This window comes from Vicia villosa, linkage group LG7 (assembly GCF_029867415.1).
Source record: "Vicia villosa cultivar HV-30 ecotype Madison, WI linkage group LG7, Vvil1.0, whole genome shotgun sequence".
Lineage (NCBI taxonomy): Eukaryota > Viridiplantae > Streptophyta > Magnoliopsida > Fabales > Fabaceae > Vicia > Vicia villosa.
In genome coordinates, this window is record NC_081186.1 from 85,790,272 (window position 1) to 85,810,715 (window position 20,444).

Consider the following 20,444-nt stretch of genomic DNA (forward strand, 5'->3'; position numbering starts at 1 on the left):
CATATTTTGTGTTGGTTGGTTAAAAATGTTGAGGCAGTGTTTTTTGTAATAGCTATCACTGTCATGTATTGGAACTATGTAAGTTATAGTTAGTGGTTAATTAAGTAGGTTGGATGGCAATGGAAGTCATGTAAAAGACTGGTAATTTGTATTGAAGCAGCAGTGTATATTAAGAAAAGGTTGTTATTAGTCTTATTGAAAGGTATCTCAGTAGTTATTATATAGTAAAGTTTCTATTGTCAAATTGTTTAATTGGCATAAATGGCATAACTTTTATTGTGATTAACTTTAAAAAGGCAGGTTTGAAAACATATTTTAAAGATGAAACATATATCAAAGATTAAAACATATATGTAAATAAAAAACTTATAAAATTCTCATATGAGGAGTTAAAATATAATTACAACATATGTAACAAAGGAGTACTGCATTTCCAATTTGAACATATGTAACAAAAGTGCTCAATTGAAGTATAGCTAAGATGATAGATCAATTCTCTGCAACATTCATAACCTGAAACAGAATGCAGAAGATGAATTATAAATCTTATAATTTAATAAACCAATTAAATTGAATGCAACAGTGTAGACACCCATAGAAAGTTAAATGATGTATTTACCAATTAAACGTTTGCAAAGACTTCTTTGTAGACAACATTTGTTGTTGTAGACTTTGGTTTTTTATCATCATCATGCACCAAAATTTTGATCCCTTTTTTGGTTGTTACCCTTGAAATGGCCAAATGGCCACATATAGTTGGCCATGGCTAAAAAGATCCTTTGGTATATAAAGTCCCACCCAATCTAGTGATTGACCTTGCGATTTGTTGGTGGTCATTGCATAGGAAACAATGATCGGGAATTGTCTTCTATTCAATTTGAAAGGCCAAGGTGACTGTGATGGAGACATATCCATTCTTGGTATATAGGTTATTTTTCCATGGCCTTTACCACCCATAATTTCCGCTTCCAAAACATGGTTTGCCATTTTTGTGACTATCAATCTAGTCCCATTACATAAACCCTCAGATTGATCAATATTTCTCATAAGAATTATCGGGGTTCCAACCTTTAATGTTATGATATGATTGGGCAATCCAGATGTTCGTAGGGAACTCAAAAACTCAGGCGTCAGAACTGCCATAATGCTGTTATCATGAATTTCTGAACGATCAACAGAATTAGAACTGTAATATTATTTGGATTCCCCTATAGAGAAATTAGAACATAAATATATTATTATAGTCAGTTGAAATGTAGAAATTAAGTATTTAAGGAGTAAAATAATACCTGGCATCATGTTTAGAACATGATTATTAATTTGTTCAACAACTTCAATTGTTGATGCTAATATAGCCCGACTTTTCAGGTAATCGAAAGATCTAAAGTTATCCAAGAAAGCAGGGTAGGTACTGTTAACAATGGCAACAATAGGATCATCAAACTGTTCTATCAAGATTTCACGCGGAATATCAATTTCAGCATGACCATCGTTAGGCTCAGAAAGTCGGCCTTCTCCCAATTTTAAAAGCCATTTCGAAAATTGGTCAATTTCTTTCTTTTCTTCATCAGTCCTGCCTCCCTTCAATCGCATGTTTTTGGTTAAAGTCAAAACCTGACATGAGTGCCATATATACGACGCATTTATAGTAGCGTGAGCAATATCGGATCTACTACCCCTAGGAATAACAGGCAAGATTTGTCTGAAATCTCCACCAAATACTACCACCTTTCCACCAAAAATTAGTTTAGAATTGCTACCAGTACTCATAACATCCTTTAAGGTTTTGTCAAGTGCTTCAAAACAGAATTTGCTTGCCATAGGGGCTTCATCCCAAATGATCAAATCAGTTTCTCGAAGTAATTGTCCGTACTCATCATTATATTCAATTTTGCATGTCGAGTTTTCCAATGTGGGCACAGGCAATTTAAACTTAGAATGAGTTGTTCTGCCCCCAGGCAACAACAATGATGCTATTCCACTTGAAGCTACTGTTAAAATAATCTGATGTTTAGAACGCAACGCAGTCGCAAGTGTTTTCCACATGTATGTTTTACCAGTGCCTCCGTAACCATGTAAGAAAAATACACCCCCTTTTTGTTTGTTAACAGCAAACATGATCTTGTCAAAAATATTCCTTTGTTTATCTTGAAGAATATAAGATTGAATTAGGAAGCCATAGGTATATCTCAATTTTATTTCAAATGCAATGTTAAATTATAATCGAAAATACCTGTTAGAGCAGTGAAAAGTTTATGGAATTCAGACTTCATAAGATCGATGTCATAATTTCTTTCTTCGTAGATCAATCGATTTCCCAATTGTTGCAGTACATACTCATCTGGATATGGGATAGGCTTGAAATCTTTAAGACTCCTGCGATTTGCTTGCAGCAATTTTTCGATTTCAATTAATGTCAAAGTCTTTGTTTGTTCTTCGGTCAGCACCAAAGCTGCATAAAAGAACCATTCATTAATATATTGTATGCAGATTTTTTTGAATAACAGTTTTGAGAAACCAATATCATGTACCTTTGTTTGATGCCAAAATTCTTTGGGTGTGCAAGATTCCATCCGATAGCAGATCCCAAGTTTTGTTCCACACATTAGCGGGTCTGTTTACAGTTCCAAAAAGAAGCATAACAATAAATAATTTGCGCAAGAAATGTCCAGATCCCCATTGGCTGGCCTCTTTAATAGCACCTATATATTCTCGATCATCTTCCAGGAATCCCATTGCGAAGCATGCGTCCCTAAATGAGTCGTATTGTTTGTCTCCGATCTTGCGAATGTCTTCATAAGTTTTTGGTCCTCTCACAACGGTTAGCATCATCCTTAGATAATAGAGTTCCCCGGTTGTTGGTGGAACCCAAATGAGCCTGCCAATTGTAAAACCTTTTTTTCTTGGTTTCCATGAGCGGGTTTTTTTCACATATACAAACTTAGAAACAAACTGGCCATATGTCAACTGTGCTGCATCTTCAAACTGACCATTTGCAATTAACCACGAAGTAAACATAGATTCTGTTATACTTGCTTTTTCTAAAACATTTTCCATCCTTTCAAAATCAGTGTAGTACAACGGCTTTTCACCGATTAGATGGTAGAACATACGCTCAACAGCAGGTTTCCTTCCATGAATCTTGTATGAAAATAGCCGCCAACATGCTTCAGTTGGTGATACGTATCTACAATCAAGGTATTCCTTAATTTCATCAATTACCTTCTCACTATTATTGGATGAAGTTCCCGATCGCGAAACAGATGCCGTGATTCGATCGTATCCCTTGTGTATATACTTGAACAGGTATTTGATTGAGGTGTTCTGGTTACACCACTCCATGTTGATGTGAGCTTGATATTTAAGGAGTAACCTGGTATTATACGGAACCACAGACCTGTTGTCCAAGGTAATACCATTTTTAACAACATTAAAAGTTCGTGAACTTCTCTTGTAAACTGGATAACCCTCATGATCAACAATGGTAGTTTCATTGAACTTTTTAGGGAAAAACTTAGAACATTTACCATGTTTCATGCATGGACATTTTGGTCGTCCAAGACCACATGGACCATGCATCATTTGTGTCTTAACTAATTGGTACAACCTAGGATGCAGTTGTGGATCTGGTATTTCAGCTGAAATTATGTTGTCAATATCTGGTGGAGTGGGATACTTGCTTTGTGGATGTAAAAATAGGAGAATATGAGCATGCGGCAACCCCCTTTTTTGGAATTCTATAGTGTAGATGTCTGAAAACCAAGAAAGCAGTTGAATATGAGAGGAATGTTTATAGTTATAAGCAAGATGTAGTTGATGAATAAAAGATATCAGATGGATTAAAAATCTTACAGGCCAGGACTTTTCCAAGAACATGTCGCTTTGTTATGTCAACCATTAGCTCGTCAAACTTCATTTTGAAGACCTTTGAAACTATGTCGGGGCGATCTGCTGGGTTTAAATTCCTCATGCATAGGTGACGTGTAATCTCAGGCCATTTAGGATTGTAGGTAAAAGTTAAAAATAAATCATGGAAACCAATAGCACTGGAAATAGCCATTCCGTCGAAATACAACTGATCCATGTATCTCTTGCTACCTACAAATGAGGATGGTAAGACAATTCTTCTTCCAGTTTTAGAATGTGGTTGTTCTGTGGCACTATCAGATTGTTCATTAAGCTTTGTATATTTCCCAACTCTTAGCTTGGATTGATTTTTTCTCAACCAGTTAAGACGTTCTGATTCCATCATGGTATATCCATCGACTAAAAACTGTTGAAATAGTCTCCTTGAATGAAGAAGTGTCCTAGCCTCGCTTTTGCGTTCATGCAATCGGAAACATAACCAATCTTTGATAGTTTGACGATTTTGCTTTGTAACTTCCTTTTCATGTTTATACTTGTGTAGTATATTATCTCTGTATCCATCTTCTCCATATGCAAATATCATTGGATATTGATAGGCTAGATAAGCTGAATGAAACTCATCTATCCTTTGTAGATGACCGTCACGGTGTTGAGCAATAATGTCTCTCTTAGATGCGGTGTCGACATCACCAATGATAAGAGCAGCAACCTCTGATACGGTGGGATGGTTATAGACACGACCATCTGAAGATCGTTCTGAAATAAGTTTCAGTTTGATATCTTGGAAACCTGTTTGTTTAATCATATCCCTTGCCATTCTAAATGCTTTGGCATGAGGATTATATTCATCTAACATCAACTTCAACTTACTAACAATAGACCTGTCAACATTCTTGCTGTCCCTATCATGAGAAATATGCTATGTTAATCTCTAAAAAGAAAGTGCAATGCAAAGAAAAATAATGAGAGAAGGAAATAACCAAACTTGAAACATTTGATTCTGTTGTCGATTTCATTGTCCGTATCAAATATATATAGTTGAGCATATTTTGGTAGTTCTCCTTGTTCAGGAAGCAAGCTGCCGATTCGGTGGCAAGTTTGTCCATGCAATCGTAATGTCGGAGGTCCTCCGCCTTCATTGATGGAAGTGTCAAACTTCATTCCAGGGGATGTAAATGAAAACATTGCGTTGTAGGTTCGTATGTTGTTTTGGAAATTGTTTGCATCTTTCAAATTGGGATCAAAGAGAAGAGTGTTAAGAAGTGGTGGTGGTGTTACCAACAATGGCACAACAATTTTGCCTCCCTTACAGCATAAACTGAAATTTGGAATAGTTGTATGTCTTGACTTCCCTTTACGCTCCTGATACCACATATAGGCATCACAGTGTTTGCACTCCCATACAGGATCTCCAATATCAGAGTAAACTATATTTGTCAAAGAGGCAAATTTGTTAAAAAAACTGCCAGATTATACAAATTAACATTAACAATATAAGGATAGTTGTGGTAATAAAAATAGACCTTCATCATGGCAATTGACTAAAGGAACCGCAAGTTGACCTCCATCCGAATCAGAATTGTTATCCATAGCATTGTCCTCCTCAGATTGGCTGCAAGAATCGTCGCTTGAGTAATCAGCAGCAGCCAATGTTGTATAAAATTGAGACTGTGGGGTACGGGACTGCATTGTTTGTGGTGTTGTCTGGTGGTTGGTATTGGCATTTATAGTTGGTTTATGAGGATGAGTGGTTTTATTGAAGCTGTTTATAAGATTTTGTCTGAGCGGAAGAGTAAAAAATGGTGTCTTTGCAGTGTTTTTGTTTTTCAGGGGACGGCTAGAAGAAGCTGTATGACAGGAATTTGATCCAGTTGTCTGTAAAGGTGCATGTTCCGTGATTGACATAGTTGGAATGGGAGTAGTTGATTGATTTTGCCTCAAATATGGGGATACATTTTCCTTATTGGTATAGTCAAATGGAAGGATGTTTCTTATGTGATGGCTAGTTGATACAGGAAATTGGTGTTAGGTTGTGGTAGGAGGTGTAGTGTTAATATTTTGGTATGTTAGCAAATTTGGAAGGGGTGTGAGATGTTGATGAGACGATTGAGAGGAACTAACAATGCCAGAGATTTTTTTCTTTGTGTTCAACGTGAGTCTTCTTCTTTTCCTAGCCAGAAAAGCTGGGGTTTGTTCGTTGGTAAAATGTGGAGGTTCCATTTATTCCAAGAAAGTTACTTCGTTCACAAAAACAGTCAATTTGTTATTGTAAGAATATGACCAAAACAGGAATTTGAGAATGCAAAATAAGCTTGGAAGAAATACCTTATAAGGATACAATGTTGACAATGGAAACCTCCCAAATATTGACTCCAATTGTTAATGAAAAGTTGCAGAAGATGTTTGTTCCCATTTAGTTGTTGAACATAGTTGAAGCCATAGTTTTGTTCAAATTGGAATGATGAAAGATGAAAATTTGAGTGTTTGACTGTTGTTTTGAGTGTTGGCGGTTTATTGAAAGAATGAAAGATGAAATTTAAATTTTTGAAAACAAAGTTATTTGGATAGTGGGGTAGAGAGGCGGGCAAACCAAAAAGAAAATAACAGTTGACATTTAAAAAGCAGCATTTGGAAAAAGAAAAAAAGTGTGACAGGTACAAATGGTGTGCATAACATAAAAGAAGTAAAAAAATTGAAATTAGAAATGTGGGGGCAGGATCTATTGGTTATACGTGGCTATTAGAGTAAAGAAAGCTGCATTGGGAACACAAAGAGTACATCCACTCATGAGCTTTGGTATATGCGGTATAGATTATGGTGAAAAGTACCAATTTTGGAGAGGGGCCGACTAAACAGCCTGTATTTTTGCATCAGTTGACGTGTAGCTTTGGAGAAGTAATTATAAAATGACTTGAAACATTGTAGTATGATATAATATGCTAAAATTTGGGTATGAAGATAAAAAATGATATATTTGTTATCACATTGTATTGTTTATTCGAAATAGAGTATTACTGTTGGCTTATTAGATAAAAGTGTGTAACACCAGAAAAAGAGAAGTGGAATTATATCTCAGCCATTTTAAAACTGTAGAAATAATTCAGGATAAGCAAGAAGCATAAGAGAGTTACTGTTGGCTTATTCAGAAAAAGAGTATTATTGTTGGCTTATTAGATAAATTTGTAAAAATTTTATGATATACTTCTCCACATATATGAGAACCTTGATGAAATTAGATGGACATTATAAAGAGCAAGATAAGCAAGAAGCAAGAAGTACAATATTTGTTTACAACAATATGAAAACATAGATGAGAACCTGGATTTTGTAAAAACTTATAATTTCTTTCTGAAATTAGATGGACATTATAAAGTGCAGAATGAGATAGAGTATGGTTATAGGGAAGTGGTAATAAAGATTAGGAAATAGTTCTACAACAATAAGCAAGAAGTATAATATTTCACAACCATTGTCTAGACTGAAACGTAGTTATGTGTTTTGTGGGAACTGAAAACCTCAGAACAGGTTACTTAATCATATTACAAAAGAAGGTTTTCACAAAATATTCATGGAAAGCAATCTAATTCTCCAGTTTGATATGTTTTTTCATTTTTGTTGAAGACTGTTGTCCTTCAGACGTCTGAGACAAAGGAGTAATGTCTTGTGATTCATGTGGAGCAATCCGTTTGGTAGCTGATGTTGGTGTAAGCGGTTCCGACAATGTATTAGACGTAATATCGGTTTCCTGATAAGAAGAAGATTCCACACAATTGGCATATAGCATAAGTCAGTGGAATAATACAAATGTATACATATTAAAGAACGGATTGTATTAAATATTATGCGGACAGAACATCTTTGGAATGGGTATTACCGGAATGATGTCCCAATCGTCCAAATGAGAAGCTTCAGCAACACTCTCATTGTTCTTAAAGAATATAAAAGAAAAAAGAGTGATTTTTTCAAAGAAATTAAACATAAATGAGAAATGTCAAATTTAAAAAGGCGTCATCAAACATACCTGTGTTAGATTAGGAGTGGTTATAATCTGGGAATCAGGCTAATAAAAATACACGTAAATTAGGAGTGGTTTATACATTTACAATGTTTATATATGTACATTATAAAGCAGCAAAATACACGTACCAATTCCTGGCCAAACGAACGCAGTATATCCCTTTTAACAATGTCATCCTCAAGTATAGACATAACAGATCCATTGTCCCAGTCAGGTTGCCATTTGACTTTGAAAACCATGGTCATTCCAACTAAAGTATCAAGTGCCGCAGGGAACTCAAGAGGGTCCGTAATGCCAGCCTTTGATAACAAATAAATATGTGAGTAAAGAGTTTCACAGATGATAGAAGTCAACGAACTAAAAGCTCAAGGTAGAATGTTATGATAAAACCTCAATCAAGTTAGTGCGCATCTGAGCAGCAGTGACCTTCAAAAGTTGAAAAGCTTCACGGTCCCATATTACAAAGGTAGCTTTAGTTCCAGCATTAAAAACCTCAATTAAAATTTTATACCTGTTGTACATTGAGGTGGTGAGTATACAGTTATGTATGTAAATGAAAAATTCATAGAATAGGTATCATGTTACCTGTAAATTGCAGTTTCTGTTTTGTGGCCAAGCGGACATTCATAAGGTGGTAGCATTCCTTTGGCAACCCTAGGACACTCATGACATGCTTGGTAATACCATCCACCTTGAGCAGCTTTCAGTTTGGTGATCGTTGCCACGGTAACACATTGAGCCAGCTGAAAATGAAACGATAGATAATGAAACAACTTTGGCCCAGTAAAAGGAATAATAATGAGATAAAAAGAAGTCAATACCTCCTTGAGTTTTACAATATCAGCCAAAGGATGTACAGTTGCCTTATACATAAGCTTATCATAAAGACTGTGCTGAGAAGAATTTGAGTATTGTGACATAGTTTGGGACTGCAAACTCAAAGCTTGGCTTGAAGATTCCGATTCAGTGTATTTTGGTAGGATAAAAAAAGATAAAAACAAATCAACCATACAGGAGTTTTGATGTTAGTCATACAAGAGAAATGGGAGATAAAAGTAACCTTCCAATAAAATCTTTTATCTGAGGTAAGTCATCATTGACATGCAACTTTGTAACGTTGAAAGTGTTGGAAACAGACAATGGATACTTTCCTAATGTTGAAATCGAAGAATAAAGTTAGTTAGATTATTGTAAATATATAAATAAACAGTATGATAAATATGTTGTACATGTATAATAAAATGAGACCTTCTTCCTTGACTTTTGCATATTGCAAAACAATTATGATTGGAGTGGTATCCTTTCGATTCTTACTGAAATCATGGAACTGCACTGCATATCCTTCCCACAAAGTGCAATTCAAAATGTTGTCCCTAAACAAAATAAAAGAATATTCAAAGGTTAGTATGACATATAAGAAAGGATTAGCAGCAAGTTGAATAACCGGTTTGCATACGACAAATCTTTCAACAATAGATTGATCTGCTGTTTCTTGCCCCCTTGTTGAACTTGGGTGTAACCAATTTCTGTCACCATTCCAATGACATCTGTTTAAAAAATCACAAAATACAATATAATAAGAAATATGTTGAGTACATCAAGTAAATGAAGTTTATCTGTTCATACCTATTAGAACATCCTTTTTCCAATTCCCAGTCATGATATCAGTAAAAGAAGTGAATTTAAGTGGCTTTGCAGGAATATCATGTTTATTCTTGTCTGTAACAGATGTACCACCAGTAAATGTCAACATAAACTTGTGATCTGAAGGCTTGAAAAGTAAATCATTAAGAGAGACTTGGAAGTTCGAGATTGTATAAGTGTTGTCAACGGTTAATAGTGAATCATAGGCTTGTTTAAAAGGATGTGGAACTTTGACATGGATGTCACAACCCTGCATGATAGACAAAAAAGCAAACATTTAAAGAGCAACAATTAACGAAAAGTGGAAACACATATGAACAAAGATATTAGTTGAAGAAAGTTACAAAGATAAACCACAAGAATGTTGGATATCAATATTTGTGTTTGCAGCTTAGAGGATCTCAAACCGGGTTTGCAGAAACAAAAAAAAAAACAGAAACATGATATAAAATGAACAAAAAGCAGTGATTCATATAAAATGGAGGTTAAAAAAAAGGACCAATACAAAGAGAGTTAATGATATAAACCGAACTCCAAAAATGCAGGAACATAAAAACAAAGGATAAACAGTATACACCAAATGAGACGGATAAAGATGCTTACATCTTTGTCAACGACAACCAACTCAAAATGTTCCTTGTTCTTATTAACAACTGTCCATTTGTGATGGATATGAACAACAAGTTTCCAAAGCTCCTTCGTATCATTAATGTTCTTCACCAGCTCAAACGGTCTAGCCATGAAAATCTACAAAACCAGTAAATGGGAAAAGTGAAAAGTGAAGAAAGAAAAGAGGAAAGAAAGAAAGAGAAGAGGAAAGAAAGAAAGAGAAGAGGAAAGAAAGATTGATCCGGACAGACCAGGTAGATGGGAAAAGTGAAGAAAGAGAAAGAGAAAAGAAAGAAAGAGAAGGAAAGAAAGAATGATACCTGCAAACAATGTATTAATTGGGAAGACCATGACTGCTGTTGCTGTTTTGCAGAGAAAACTTTTCTACTTTTTCTCGTCCATATGCAACCGGTTCATGGCTAGAATAATATAAAATAATGGCGGCAGCGAAGGAATGGCACAAAAGGTCCCAATTATGTAACTAATACCATCTAATTGCCTGACAAATGATTACTTTGGACCTAATTTGCCCCCATAAGTGAGATTTGTCACCTAATAAAGCCAGGGTTAAGTTGTATAATCCAGCACAGTTTTCTTTCTTATATTATAGATTCGTCCTCGCCTTCCTCCGCTGGAACCTCTTCTGCAAACAGATCTAGAAACTGTTCCATGATCTTGCTATCTAATTCACCAATTTTCCCGAAGATTGACCTAAAATTCCAGCGCCACTTGCCTTACTCCCGGTATCCCGCTTCTTCCATGCTCATGTAACTATCTTCAGCCACCGTAAATAATTCCGGAAAGGCTTCTTTTAGCAGTTTGTTGCCCAACCCATTGCAGAACCAAAAATATTTTTGATCATCGTCTTTCAACCTGCAAGAAATATAGTTAGAAAAAGATTGAACAAGGTTCTCTATTTTGCTATCAAGCAAAATGAGACCTTTCCACCAAATAGAATCTCCTCTTTTATATATCTGAAATTGCTAGATAACAATTTAAGTTAAGGAGAAATGTATATATGTCGCACTATCCCATTCCAAATTGTTTCCTTTTCTTTTAAAATCCTCCACCTCCATTTTGATAGCAAGGCCCTGTTAAAAACCTCTAAGTCTTTGATACCAAAACCTCCTTCTTCCTTCGACTTGCAAACCTCCTTCTAACTAACCCAATGGATGGATCTAAAACTATCATTTCCTTTCCAGATTAATCTACTCTGAATTTTTCGAATTTCTTTCAAAACCTCGGACGAAATTTTGTAAAAGGAAAGTGCATGGACCGGAATAGTGTTCAAGACTGAATTGATCAAGACGGCCCTACCACCCAATGAAAGATATCTTCCTCTCCAAGTTGGAAGCTTCCTCCTACAATTACTGATCACGTTTTTCCACATAATGCATCTACGAGGACTATCTCCCACCATAACGCCTATAAACATGAAAGGCAGCACACCTATATTGCACTAAAGAAAAGTAAAAGCCGCTTCTAAATTCCAATCTCCCATATTAATCCCGTACATATAACTATTACAAAGATTAACTTTTAACTCCGACATGAGTTCAAATCCTCTCAAAATAGACTTCAAACTCCAAAGATTCTCGTGGCTTCCGTCTCCTAATACGATGGTGTCATTCACATATTGCAATATGTCAATGGTCTCCTCCTTAATTGGAAACCATGAAAATCATCTTGAGTTACCACGTTATCCATTAAGGCCATTAAACCTTTCCTTGCCTTAATCCTCTTTCCATCGAGAAATAAAAAAAATCAAAAACAATATAATAACATGGTATTGATCTTATGTTTAAAAATGTAAAAATATAATGTACTAGACTTTAAAACTTTGAGGCTCCTGTTAACAACACTCAACCTTGCAAGAGCCACTTTCTTGAGTTCAGGTTGTGTGTGGCATTGCGTATTGGTTTATTTTATTTTACTTTATTTTTTGGTTCAAAAAAATATTCGGTCAATTGGACCAATTAATCTGGTTCGGAGTCAATTTCGATATCAAGTGATTTCAACCCCTTCTAAATCATAACTGCGGAGACTCGAATCCTAATCCTCCAACTAAATTCAACCTTAAACACCACTGGACTAACTAAGTTTGGGTGTATATTGGATTGTTTTTTCCTAATAATTTGGATCTAGTTGTGAAAGGTTCCATTGATGTGGTTTTAATTGAAGCCTCTCTAGAAGCCATCAAAAATATTTCAAGAATTCGTGAGAACAATTCAATAAAATAACTATTTTCCTTCTCTTAAATAATATGTTTTTTAATATGCATGTGTACAAATGTTCTACAAAATTCATAATAGGAATGAGAAGTATATTTTTATAAGAGGTGTATTTTATTAAACAATTGAATTCATAAGGATATTGTCATACCCCAAAATTTTCTCATCATATTTCAATATATCTTGACTCTTATGATCTTCAGTTAATCAAGCATATGCAAGAACTGGGCACACTTACTTATCTCCTAAGCAATCAACCCACAACTAGGGTTTTGTTTCTCTCGAGATCAAATCAAGTTCTAAGACCTAAAATGGATCCCATGGCCTCTCATACGCTTCAAAGGGTCCTCATGACATTTTTCAAGCTCTGATTCATAGGATTGCCCAGTCAACAACTCAAATAGTCAACAGTCGACTAGTTTGACCTAAAAGTCAACTATGGTCAAATCACAGTCAAAATTCCTGATTTTTGTTCAACATCAATATCTTGAAGTTACATTCATCAAGGGTTGATCATGATTCATCAAGAAAAGATCAGAAATCAACAAAAGTCCAAAGTTGCTAAATTAGGGTTTCTAAGCAAAAGTCAACTATACTTTGACTGGCCTTATCTCTTTCATACTTTCTCAGAAATTCCCCAACCAAAGCTCATTCTTAAGAAAATTCAATTCTCTACAACTTTGATGTTAGGCTCGAGGTCAAGAAATGCTTCCGCCTAAGAGATATAAGTCAAAACATTACAGGTCCTTCTAGTAGCTCGCAAAAAGCTGTTTTTTTTTTCAGGAGCTATATCTTCAAGATAAAATTCTCAAAAGCAAAAAATGTTCCAAAGTGGCTTATAGAGGACATCTTGGGCTTTCCAAAAAGTCCTAGATCATCCCCATATGATAAAAATTGAATGAGTTATGGCTTGCGCAAGTTGGTCGATCTTGAGAAAATGCATGAAAACCTAAATGAGGAATTTTGTATTTTTGAGCATTGGGCCTAACAATTCAAGTTACCCACGTGAATTCAAGTTCATAGAAGGCCCATGGACTAACTTTTATTTATTTTGTGGTTTTATTTCATTTATTTTTGGATTTATTTATTTAAATTCAATATAAACCAAATAAAATCATGATTTAACAATAAAAGATCACATGATTAATTCCCCAAATATTTTCATCAATTTAAAGCAAGATTGGAGGCCAAGGGAACGTGACAAAAAGATTGAAAAAATAGAATTATTCGAGATTGGAAAGTTTTGGTGCAAAAAAAAATCAAATATTTTTTAATCAATTAAATGAATTCTTTCCAAACATGTTGACCTAATCACATGCTCTATATGTTCTAAACTTATTCATACCTTAAGGACCACGAAAATCCTTGCCTCAAGAACCCTATAAATTTTCTCCAAAAAATTCAAGAATAGGAAAATTCGAAATCCTACTTCCAGCCATTATCAGGTTAAAATAATCACTCCAATATCTTCCTGAGGTGACTCTGATTAGGTATGAACTAGCGCATAGCCCTATAAGACGTAAATACCATGGCATGTTTCACTCAATATTCTTTCAAAGTGGTGATTTTCGTTTTGTTTTATCTAATGCGTTTTATTGTGATTTTTTGATTTTAACGTGTTTATGATCATGATTAGGCATGTTTAGAACCATTGTGTTAAAGTTTTAACGCATGAATGAAGGATTGCCATGGTTAGGGCATGGAGAAGGTGTTCATCGTAAGTCATAGCTACAATGGCTTTTAAGCCAAACAAACACCACCATCGTGTTCAGGAAGGGATTTTCAGTCGATCTATGTCCTTAATATTAATTTATTCATCGTTTTTTTTAGTTTTGAATTTGCAGGTATTGCTACCAAAATTTCTGCAGCTAAATTGTAGCTAAACTGTGGCTGCGAAGTATATTTTAAAAGTTGCAGGATTTTGTAGATAATCCCCAGAAACTGAAGCAAAAGTGCAGCTAACGTCCTAACAAAATTGCAGCTAGTTTAAATTCTAAAAAAAAAGAAGAAGAAAGAGAACGCGTGGCACAAGGACGCGTTCTGGTTGGCCAGTCCATAAGCGTGGGCCCAGTCTGACTGTGTTCCTTTGACTTTCACCATTAATCATTGTTTTTCTTATATTATATGTTGTTTTATATTTTACTGACAACATAGAACAACAACTGCATTGGCCAGCGCTGACGCCTTGGAACCCATCAAACCTGGGTTCGAGCCTTGTGTGTTAACATTTTTCTTTGAACATGTTTTCTTATAGATCCAGTGCGCGCGGCTGCGAGAAGCTTATGGTATACCCTCCTCCGTCTGACGTTGGATCTTCAGGAGACTCAATCCAATGACGCTGAAGATGATCCCTCACCATGCTCCCTCAGAGGCTTCTCACACCGAATCCCACACCCAGGTTCCTTTAAATTTTTTATTTATTCATTTTTTTTCTTTCTTTTTCTTTGTTTGTTTTTATTTATTTCTTTCTTTTAAAATCTCAAACATTTAAATTTTTTAAATAATTAGGTTAAAAATTTTAATTAGTTAGCTAATTTAGGATTTAAATTAGTAAATAATTTATTAGTTAATTTTTTAGATTAATAATTTTTAATTAGTTTAATAATTGAATTTAGGTTAATAATGTTAAATTAATTAGGTTTAGTAATTTAATTTAGGTCAATAATTTTAAAAATTAATTTTAGGCTTTAATTAACTAGGTTAAATAATTTAATAATTAGGTTCGTAAGTTTATCAACAATGTAAGGGTTGTCTATCAAACTGTAGGCTTAGGTTTCAACCTTTAGGTTTGTCTAGGTTTTTTAGCCATAAAGTTTTTTAACCCTGATTTTCTTAAACTTATATTTATACGCGAATTCTCTTCTCACCCCATACTCTGTGATCGTCGCATGTGTCTTTTTTTTTAATTCTACCTTATTACTTTTTATTTTATTATTCGCATTACTATTGTCTGCTATTATTATATATCTGCCCCAAAGCCATGTACACAAAGTTTTCTACCTTTCTTTCTGCCTTTTATTTTCTGTTACCCTTCAAGGGTTTTATTGTAATAGTAATTAGGTTTATTTTTCTGCCTTTACCTTCTGCATTTTTAAATTGCGTGGTTAGTAATCTTAGGGAGTGCAAGCCTTGAACTGAATTAGCATCACTAATTACAAGATAAAATTATCTGAATATTAATCACTTGATTGGTGCACACACACACCTTTAAGGTAACCACTCTTATGCTGCCTTTTCGATCAAATAGTCAAGTCCCTTCGAGCGTAGGGATACCTTAGCTTGCTGCCTTCGATTCAAAAATCACCATGTCCCTCCGATTCAAAGATCATAGTCCCTTCGATGTTGCCTTCGATATAAATGATCTCGTCCCTCGATTAAATGGTGATCGTCCCTTCGAATGCTAAGGTGTCCTTACAGTTGCCTAAATGACTATTATATCCTTCCCTAAAGGCTACCTGCCCTCTTTATGGTAGGGACAGTGTTATGGAGAATGATAACTTCGATGACCCTTCAACATCCAATTGAAAGACTTTCTGCCCTCTCATGGTATGGATATACCCTTTCGCCCGAAAGACTTAAAGAACAAAAAAGACAGTCTTAGGGTAGGTGTTCTTAAATGCTTGCTCACATTCCATTCAAAATTCAAAATGCTTTTCACACCTCCTTTTCAAATCAATTCAAAAAGGCTACGCTTACTTACAAGCTAAAGTCCTTATTCAAAATCTTTTCAAACAATTCAAACAAACAAGTGAGCTAAGCAATTAAGAACCCATGGATAACCATGGATACAAAGGGTGCTTTCACCTTCCCTTTGTATAACCTACCCCCCGAACTCAAGTCTTTTAGAAAGGTCTTTCCTATTCTTTTAGCCTTTTCAATTGGATAAAATAAAAGTCGGTGGCGACTCTTGCTTACCGCGACATTTTCTAAAAGTCAGTTTGTAACACCCGTATATTTTAATTTTTAATTTAAATGGAAATTTAATTAATAATTAGAATTATTGGTGGTTTGTGGGATTTAATTGGAAAAAAATGGTTTATGGTGTTGGGCCATGTGTGATGCTAAGGAATGAGGGGGTGTTATGTTAGTAAAGATCCTATTCTAATTAAAGCTTATTTTATAAAATATTAAGGAATTGAGAATAAGAGAAAGGAACGTGAAAAGAGTTTGGAACACGAAGAACGTGAAAGAGGAGCAATGGAGGGAGAGACCAATTAAGAACTCTTGGCTAAGGTAAGGGGGGGACTCTCCGGTTATCATCTATTATCGTGTTCTTAGATAATAATATTGATTAGGGATGTTGTTGAGTCAAATGGATTATATGTTAAGTTTAGGGAGGTTATGAATTGATGAAAATTGCATGGATTATCGATTGATTATGTGTTGTTTTGACGTGTGATGATGAGTAATGATGCAATTTATGATCAACCGCCTGTATATGATGTTTGGAGTTAGTTTTGGACTTAGATTGAGTGAGATCGCAGGATCTGACGCAGACCTGAAAGTCTGTGAAATCGCCAGTTCGCGCCGCGTCCCAGTGTTGGAGCCGCGAAGGCGTACTTGTTTTCTCGTTTCGCGCCGCATGCATATGTTGCGCCGCGAACACGTTTGTGTGATTCAGGTCGCGCCGCGAACCTTGGTTGCGCCGCGTGCTGTAGCGATAGTTGTTTTCTTGGGTAAGTTAAATGATGTGTAACTTTCAAACCGTAGGTCTATTTTTAGTGTCGTTTCGAGCACGATGAATCTTATGAGATAGCCTACGTGTTTAAATGATGGAATGAGGTGTGAATCCAATTATTTTTAAATATTATTCTATTTCTTGGTGAATGATGTATTGTACATATATGTGATGAGATGTGTTAAATACATGCTATGTTGAAATATTAATCATGTGACGATTTGTTTAATTGGATGATGTATTGTTGACATATATGATAAAATGTGACAATATAAGATGTTGTTTTGAAAAACATTATGATGTGATGATTTGTTGAGAATTATATGATGTTGATTGATTGGTTTTGGAATGATGTGGATACATGTGTGTTCTTCTTATTGATGATGATTGATGTGGACACATGTATGTTCTTTAAATGATGATGATGATGATGATTGATTGTATTTGAATGATGCTAACGTATATAAACATACTTGATGATGATGATGATGATGAAATGGGTATTTGATGATGTTACTCATCAGACTTGACGATGGTATAAGTATGTTCATGTATGTTTGCATTCATTCATATTCATTGATGATGTTGTATCCATGATGATGTGTTGGATCAGTGAAGGACATGATTCCCATTGTGTTGAATCTGTGCTGGCAGGGCCGTATCTTGATGATGTTGGATCGGTAATGGGTTATTCCCATTTGATGAGGTTGGTACCACATGCATAGTGTCAGTTCATACATATGCATACTTTTATAACATGATTGGAAGTATTCCAGTGTTATAAATATTGATGATGTGTTGGTTGCGTGTTTCGTTGAATTAATGTTGAGTATGATTGTCTGTTTGAAAGATGTGTTCTGTTGACGTTTGTGTAAATGATGGATGTTCCTGATAATCTGAATATGATGAAATTGGATGAATGATATAACTATGATGTATTGTTATTTAAGATGCAATAACATTTGTTAACTGTGATGACACTCACCCTTACATATTAATATTTTCAGATTGAGGATAGCTGCTTTCGACTTGGTGAGGATTAACTCATAAGTCAGTGTATTAGTGTAGTGCCAGGTGTCATGCTCTGATATTGTAACACTGGGGGAACGCTAGTTTAGAGTTTACGATGATACTATATCGTGTTGTTATTGTATTAATTCTGTGGGATATTGCATAGATGATGTTATGCTTATCCGTATGATGAATTTTCCGCTGTGTTAACATGAGATGTTTATGAGTTATGATGAATTGTTCCTTAGTGAAACCATGACAATGGATTTATGATAAATTGGTTTAAATTGAATTGTGGCACCCTTGGTTTCATGTTTTACTCTGAAAATTATTTTATAAATTTCCGCGGGGTTTAGAAGGGTGTTACACAGTTTACCGTATTACAGATATAAACTATAAAAGAAAGAAAACACTTAACAACAATGATTGATATATATATATATATATATATATATATATATATATATATATATATATATATATATATATATATATATATATATATATATATATATATATATATATATATATATATATATATATATATATATATATATATATATATATATATGGAGCATATCAAATAAGAGCATTTTATAATGAGAGATGAGAGGAACAAATATCAATAATTAGATTCATCAAGAGAGAGAATGTAATAGCCACATTAATGCATTAACATTCTCTCTCTTGATGAATCTAATGGTTGATATTTATTCCTCTCATCTCTCATTATAAAATGCTCTCACTTGATGAATATATATATATATATATATATATATATATATATATATATATATATATATATATATATATATAGGGACGACTCAGGTGAGAACACTTGGTTATTATGAGAAATGAGAACAATGAATCACGACCGTTAAATTTTAATTTTTTGATTTTAATGGACTGGATTGATTTCTCTTTCTAAAATCTTTAATATTTATTTTAAATCAATATAGAGAAACCAATCCACTTCATTAAAATCAAAAAATAAAAATTTAATGGTCATGATTCATTGTTCTCATTTCTCATAATAACCAAGTGTTATCACTTGAGTCGTCCCATATATATATATATATATATATATATATATATATATATATATATATATATATATATATATATATATATATATATATATATATATATATATATATATATATGTGTATATTGATGATGTATTTGTACTATCAGGTGAATTTTGTAGTTATATTATAAGCACATTTATTTAAATTTAAACTCATCATCAATTATACATAGCGATGATGTACTTATACATGATTTCCACGAGTGAAATATCAATACTCTAAAACGGAAAGATAGATATAATAACAACAAAGATGGTTGTCTTTCAAACCCTCTCTTGATCTACACACAACATTATTTATTGATGAAATTTATTATTACGAAAAGTGTGTCATAAAAGATGATATGGCTCTTAGTTGCGAGTGTTGTCTACTTTAGTTTTCCTGCCAAAAAGATCACCAATAGGCACAGAAAAACTTACACCAGAAGTACTCCTAATAGGCACACGATCGAATCCGCCACCAAGACCGACGTTATCACCACCATCCATCGGATAACCTCTGTAGCCACCATTTTGCTTTTCAATATTTTCTGCAAATATATTTTATATAAATATTTATATTAATTGTATTATATGGGTGTAGGTTTACTAGGAAGAAAAAATTTATAAGTAAATATGACATATAATTAATTAGAAAAAAATGAATAGCTCTCACCCATTTTGATATTGGAGGATGGTTCAGTGAGGACTCTAGCTGACACCTCAGAGGAGAAAAGAAGAACCATAGCCATAAGGCCAAGGATGAGGATTATTGTTTTTTTCGATTCCATTTAAAATATTAAACTTGACAAATTGATTCAGTTGCAGAATGCTGTGGTAAACGATGAGAAAACTAGAAAGAAAGTGTGTGATATATATAATGAATGGAAGGAGTGATCAATACGGAACATTTATACATCTTGATATTGATTTTAATGGACGTCCTATGTCTACGTGGTATCTCATGCAGAGATAAATACCAAATAATCCCCGCACTATTTTGAGAGTGGTACAGGTAGTCTATCCTAAGTTTTGATAGAGTGCAACTCTATACATTAGTTTAATTTACTAGAATTCTTACAACGTTAATTTTTTTTCCATCAACATTCTTAAAACGTGGGTAAATTTAATAACCCAAAAAATTGTTATTTGAGAAGATAAATTAACAATAACTAAAAAACAATGAAAAATATAAGGAAAAGTTTATTGTCGAGGTAACACAATACATCTAGGGTAAAATTGACTGAACTGTCGATAGTCATGTTTATTTACTACCAAGTTCAAGTATATTACAACAACTAAAGCGTCTAAAAAACTTTT

General features: G+C 34.1%; 2 protein-coding genes and 1 pseudogene across 2 annotated transcripts; all 3 read right to left on the reverse strand.

The window, feature by feature from the left end:
• Window positions 1–622: 622 nt before the first annotated feature.
• On the reverse strand, window positions 623–5,772 carry LOC131619574 (uncharacterized; annotated as a pseudogene).
• Window positions 5,773–7,447: 1,675 nt separating this feature from the next.
• LOC131619576 (uncharacterized) lies at window positions 7,448–11,558 on the reverse strand. The gene is made up of 13 exons (XM_058890662.1): window positions 11,304–11,558; window positions 10,133–10,276; window positions 9,512–9,779; window positions 9,342–9,432; window positions 9,134–9,258; window positions 8,946–9,036; window positions 8,707–8,833; window positions 8,471–8,628; window positions 8,276–8,396; window positions 8,014–8,184; window positions 7,889–7,927; window positions 7,742–7,795; window positions 7,448–7,612 (listed from the first exon to the last, which is right to left on the reverse strand). The coding sequence occupies exons 1-13, from the start codon at window positions 11,556–11,558 to the stop codon at window positions 7,448–7,450; spliced, it is 1,809 nt and encodes a 602-aa protein (XP_058746645.1).
• A 7,681-nt stretch (window positions 11,559–19,239) lies between these two features.
• LOC131617688 (dormancy-associated protein 2-like) lies at window positions 19,240–19,974 on the reverse strand. Its single transcript, XM_058888951.1, has 2 exons — window positions 19,801–19,974; window positions 19,240–19,675 (listed from the first exon to the last, which is right to left on the reverse strand). Exons 1-2 carry the CDS (start codon window positions 19,913–19,915, stop codon window positions 19,497–19,499), a joined length of 294 nt encoding a protein of 97 aa, XP_058744934.1. The 5' UTR covers window positions 19,916–19,974; the 3' UTR covers window positions 19,240–19,496.
• Between the last annotated feature and the right edge of the window lie 470 nt (window positions 19,975–20,444).